This window comes from Pygoscelis adeliae, unplaced genomic scaffold, assembly GCF_000699105.1.
Source record: "Pygoscelis adeliae isolate BGI_AS28 unplaced genomic scaffold, ASM69910v1 Scaffold192, whole genome shotgun sequence".
In the NCBI taxonomy this organism is placed as follows: Eukaryota; Metazoa; Chordata; class Aves; order Sphenisciformes; family Spheniscidae; genus Pygoscelis; species Pygoscelis adeliae.
The window spans coordinates 222126-228265 of NW_008824284.1; the positions used below are offsets into that span (position 1 = coordinate 222126).

Sequence of the window (6140 nt, forward strand, 5' to 3'; positions counted from 1 at the left end):
CCTCTTGTTTATCCTGTGAGGAAAGCAAGGGGAAACTAGAGCTGCTTGAGAGGTATAAAATACAAATACTGTGTCATGCTATCCCAGATGCAAATAAACTTTTAGAAGGGAAATGTCAAGTTTAAACAGTTTAAGTGTATAGATTTGTAGCCATAAATATTTGGGTTTTGTAAATTGATTAAGTGCATGTTTTTGTGAACAACTATACCATAACCAGAGAAAATTAAAAAAAAGCACCTTTTTGAGTATTCCTTTTGTATCTGCGTTTGTGTGTGTTTGTGACTTTTTTGCAGGCAAATCGGAACTGCATTGCAATAGCATCGAGTCATGACATTCAAGAATTAGATGTTTCTGCGATTTTAGCTACACAAATCTATACCTGGGTTGATGATGATGTGGAAATAGAAAATAAAGGGTATACTTTCTATGTTTCCAGTATCACAGTTTGACTGTGTATAAATCAGTGTAACAAAACACAGTATTTTATGTTGTTGTTTGGAATCTAACTTATAATATTGTTTCATTTATAGGGCTGATGATTTCTTAGTTATACATGCTCGTGATGATCTGGTAAATGTTCAGGGAACCACTCCTTATACTCATAGTAATCCTGGCACACCTATCAATATGCCTTGGCTTGGTAGTACACAAACTGGCAGGGGTGCATCTGTGGTAAGTCACTTGTCAAAGATTAGCCTTATGTACTCTATCTACTTCTCTCCTTTTGTCTGTTCAGTGTTGCTGGTTATATTTTACAATTAGCATGTAAGTAAATGTAGTTTTTCTGTGTAATCAAGACGAGCTGGAATTTTTTATAATCATTAGATTAATAGGTTAAAATACTGCAGAGAATTTAAGGTACGCTAGCTAAGCAAGCAAAGTTTTTAGTCAAGCCATATATGCTTTCTATACTTAAGATACATCGTTTAAAAATAAAGAATAAGGATTTAGGTAAGAAGTTGCAGCTCTGTTCTTTGACTTGAAGCCAAATGCTGTATCTAAAAAGTATATATTCAGGAGATTTCAGGGTATAAATTCATAACAACTGGGTAGAAATATTTGTGTGAAATATCAAGGTAGCTTTTATTTTAAGCACAATCTTAAGTTTCATTCTGAGTTCCAGACTATTCCAGCTTTTATTTAGAAGTAAATATCAACTTCTGCTCTGGTACAAAGTACCATTGTAGTGCACTGTATATTAGTACAAGCCTGTATTAGAGAAAGGACAGTGAATGAACTCCTAAAGCAGATTTCACTGGCAGGACAGAGGCTTCAAATGAAATGGATTAAACTCTGGAAACTGAGCAACTTAAACTTCGGGGAAAATGTGGATTCTTGGTTTCATAAGAAAAATGAGGAAGGCAGTCCTGCAGAAATAGGACCAACTACAAACATCATGCATAGTTTGAACTACAAGTCACATTGATGTATGACTGTTCATCTGCAAAGCTGTTGTCAGCTCTGTTGTCTTTGAAGTGCTGCACAGTTTTGCCATAACTCTTGGTATCATTATTAAATACCTCACTTCTGAAGACAGCGCTTTAGTGAAACTGATTATCTCCTCTGCTCGGCATTTCTGAAATACACTGGAGTGAGGGATGCCCAGTAAAGTGTGACTATGTCCACATGAGCAAATTGATCCTTCTGATCACAGAGGTGACACCTGCACAAGGGTAACTCTTACTTTTAGAAAGATTCGGTGTCTGGAGTGAAGCTTGGCGCTGAGCAAAAAGCTATTAGCTCAAATTTAATTCAAATCAAATGATAACCCTAGTCTGGCCATTGACATACCTACCTTAGTTCCTGTGCAGCATAGATGCTCTCTAATAACGTAGATCTGTTGAGTAGTTAGCTGGGAGATGCTTATTTGGACCCACTTAACTGGACTGAAATGGTCATACAAGACACCCATACCTCTCAGCCTATCTGCACATAGATGTGGAGTTTTCCTGGATAACTGAATGCATTAAGGCTTGTGATTTGGCTGTACTTTGTGGTGTTTAACAGCTCAGAGCAAGTCGATAAGTGGTGACAGAATGAAAGAACCATATATTAATTTGTATTGCAGTTGATTTTTGAAAATATTTGATGAGGAGGAGGAGTAAATAAGGAATGAGCATTATAAGAAAGATAATGTTATCCATACATGGAAGTGGGTATTGTGCCAATACCTACACCTCTCCCTTACATTTAGGAACTACTGATCCTAGTTGCCAGTTTTGCAGCTCTGGTATCACAATCAGGTCTCTTCTGCAAATATTCTTTGAATGACTTTGCCACTTTCTCCTCTCACTTCCATTTTTATATATATATGTATGTATAGAGTTTGTGTATTTCTCAACAAAGTAATTACATAATCTATTAATGTAAACTACTCTTATATGACTTCCTAGTTTAGATGTAGTAAAACTTTCTTACCTGAAGATATATGTCTATGTTTGTTGAATGCGTTTGCTGTTAAAGTTTGGACCTAAATTTTATTTGGCATACTGTTTGACTGTGGCAGAGTAGAGGACCAACCACAGCACCCAACGACACCTGCCTACTAGGGAGGGGAGACAAAGGTACTGAATGAAGGACAAAGTAAATGAAGGAAGATATAGGGATTCTTGGGAGAAAATAGTATTACTGTGGAAGGACTCGAATCTGGAGGAAAACCAGCTTCACCAAAATCTTTGTTGCTACTATTTGTTACTTTGTTCCTTCAGATACTGCTTTCGATCCTTGGTCCCATCTTTGCTTTTCCATAATTTGCAGCCCATTTAGTAGATATAGTCCACTGTTCTTTACCATTACTGGCTTTTCAGTCTTGTTGTCTTTGCTTCACTTCCATGAACAGGGGAAACTATTTGCCTTATGATACTCAGGCAGTTAACGTTTTATTAGCCCTAAGGGTGTTTTGTTATTCTTCTTCACTGTTTCTTGTTACGCAGTTCATACAAGGTAAGTAAGGAGGCTCACCACCAGATCCTTCAGTACAGTATGTTTACACAGTTCTTACAGGAGGTGTTTCTAGGAAAGCATTGAAGTAAATAGTACGTACTGTCAGCTTTGAAACCCAGATAATGTTCAACAGCTTGTCTTCCAAACCAGTATGACTGACACCAATATTCACCAGTTTAATAACTGGTGGGTCAGATTTTAAGCTTTTTAGTTCTTCAGTCTTACTGTACATTAGGCACAAAGCACCCAATTCTTCAACAAAGTAATGGGTGTTCTAGCCATCAGCTATTGTTCAGGGGAAACTAGCAATATCAAATGTCAGTTACATTGGTAATGGAAGTATTTGCATTTTATAATGATACTTAGCTTCTAAATCAGAGATGCTGCACCAGAGACTTATGTTAGCATAGTCTTTCAAAGGCACGTTTCTGTAAGCATGCATTTTTCCGAAGCATAATCCAGTAGGGGTCAGGAGATCATGATGCATGCTTATCTGTTGAATGAAGGAATATGATTTCCATTGACTTCTGGGTAAAAGTTAGTAGCTATAAAACACAACACAGTCCTTCATTTTGGTGAAGAAATAGAATGAGCATGAATAATTTTTTTTCACTTACACAGAGAGATAAATTGTAAGTTTAGAGAGCAAAGTATTGCAATTATTTACTGATTGGTATATGCACTAATGTTTGAAGAATATCATTCTCTGTTGTCTTGTCCTAAATCTTACAAGGTATATATTGTTTTATTCACCAGTGTTTTACCAAACCGTTGAGCTTTTTTCCTTGTCATTTAAAGTACTTACAGAAAAAAGGAAAATATTTATTTGAAAATCTTATTTTTTACCTTCAGGAAAGTGTTTTGAAATAAACTTGGGTAACCGAGAGGCATAAGGCTTTCTCTTCAACAAATAATAAAGCTTTGAGAATTGAAAGATCTAAATCTGCTTCCAAAATGTAGTCAACAGGGTTGCAATTACTCCACTAATCCAAACCCCGTGAAACTTTAGCAAGAAAATAAATTATTTCCCTTCCAGGTGTTTTTCCTCCTTTTTGTTTGCAAACTGAAAATTGGGAGAACATTGCTTTTCAACTCTTTGGATTATATTTAGTAAAATGAAGCAAGTGAAAATTTGTAATTCATATATTCTTCCAGTTGACACCCTGATATGAGTTGAGGCTGGGGAGAATAGCATACTTAAAATACTTGATTCACTATCTACTGTTTCAGTGACAAAGCAGTAGCAAAATACTGTACAAAATTATAGCAGTTAAGTCATGGTTGGACTCAATGATCTTAAAGGGCTTTTCCAACCTAAATGATTCCATGAAAGTAGTTCAGTGCCAGCTTGCTACTGATGTGTAGTAAGTGGTAAGCTGCTGTGTTGAAAGTGTGTGCTCTGGCAACAAACTTTTGTTTGTGTTATCATTTAAAGTTAACACCTGGCATGAATATAAACTTATGGCCTTCTTCTCTCAAATGTTCAGGTAAATAATACATTCATGAGCAAACGGAATCCAACAATTTTCTGAGGAAAGACAGTCCTCAAAGTAGCCAGATGCTTTTGAGGAGAACTAGTAGGAAATAAAAGAATGAAAACTTAACTTTGACGTACATTCATAGAAAGAAAAGAAGGGAAAATACAGATGCATTGCCCTGACGAAAATCCCTACCATTTCTTTCCAGTTGTGGTATTGTGGGTTGGACTTATGATTTCATTAGATGGGGTCTTTATCTGAATTGTCTAATGTCTCCAGTCTAAATCTGGAGATTTAGATCAACTAAGAAAAATGGCATTCTTGGTAATGTACCTTGCTCAAAGCAAAGTTTGAAATTTAGGAACAAAAGTGCTGCTGAAAATCCATTGGATGTGTATTTGCAAAATTACAAACGCTTTTGAAGATTAACCAGTTGCTAGGTATATTGCTTATTCTGGATGGCCACAAATAATCACTTTTCAATCAGTGACAATAAATTAACTAGACTTAAATAAATATATTCCTTCCTATTTTTTACTTCTGTTAAAGTTTGTTTACCTCTTTCTTTACATGCTTCTGCCTCTCTCTTGCTTATCTTACAATATTCAGGAATATTCCAATAAATTTAATGGAATCAGAAAGGAATTGGCAAGAAAAGAGGTAAGACTGCAGTCTAAGGAGTGTTTATATTTGGATCCATAAATCTCTGAAGCAAAAAGTTAATATTTACCTAGATGTATAAAGCTGCAAAAGTATTAACATCTACACTAGCCTTGGAAGAAACTGACTTCTATCTGAATTTCTAAACCCAGTACTTGCTTTCAGTAGGAATTTTGATAGGAAACAACTCTCTGTGATCACTGATTATTCCAGTTCAGTAAGTTTTTTGTTCAGTAGTATTGTTTAATTATTTTCTATTATTTTGTGTATTGAACAGATGCTCAAGAAGGCTATTAATAACGTCAGAAGAATGGCTTCTCATCCAACATTACCATATTGTAAGTTCAGTTTTGTTAAAAAAAGAAAAAAGTTACCTGAAGTTTATATATTTACTTATTGGCCCTGTTTTTTAATATGCTACTATTTTGTACTAGCACAGCAATCTATTCTGTTTTAAAAGTTGCTTATAAGCCCTATTTTACTGAAAGTATTTTGTTTCAAAAAAAAAAATACTGTGGGATATAGAATAGCCCTTAGAAACAGTGATATTTTTTTAATACCAAAAAGTACTGTATTTCTGTTTTATTTGTGACTTGGATGAAAGATAGCAGGGAAAAAATACATTATTATCTCCAAGTAAATAGCTTCATATTTCAGTACCATCTAAATACAGTTCTTAATTAAATAATGAGTAAGTACAGTTCAATAAGGTTTGACTAGCATGGGTTTGAGTTTCAGTGGTACCCACTATTCCTACGGTATGCCAGGTACTATGGCGCTTATTGTGGCACTAGTTATTTTGAGGATGTTGTGAGCTTAAAATTTTGGAAGAAACCTTCCTGCTCAACTGCTACAATGCCTGTGAAAAGTCATGTAAATATTTTCTGTTGCAGACCTGACAGGTGCTCAAGATGGTAGTGTAAGAATGTTTGAATGGGGTCACGCACAGCAAATCACATGTTTTAGGTCTGGTGGCAACTCAAGGGTAACTCGAATGAGATTCAATTACCAAGGAAATAAGGTAACTGGCAAATGCCTTCTGTACTTACCCTCTTATCC

The 6140-nt window shown here is 35.4% G+C and overlaps 1 protein-coding gene across 1 annotated transcript in view; it reads left to right on the forward strand.

Annotated features, from left to right (window-relative positions):
* The window catches only part of DMXL1 (Dmx-like 1), an 80530-nt gene that overhangs the window by 66391 nt on the left and 7999 nt on the right, over positions 1 to 6140 (forward strand). The window contains exons 36-39 of the mRNA XM_009318593.1: positions 294 to 415; positions 531 to 672; positions 5359 to 5419; positions 5975 to 6102. Coding sequence (XP_009316868.1) covers positions 294 to 415; positions 531 to 672; positions 5359 to 5419; positions 5975 to 6102 — 453 coding nt within the window. The remainder of the gene's footprint in view (positions 1 to 293; positions 416 to 530; positions 673 to 5358; positions 5420 to 5974; positions 6103 to 6140) is intronic.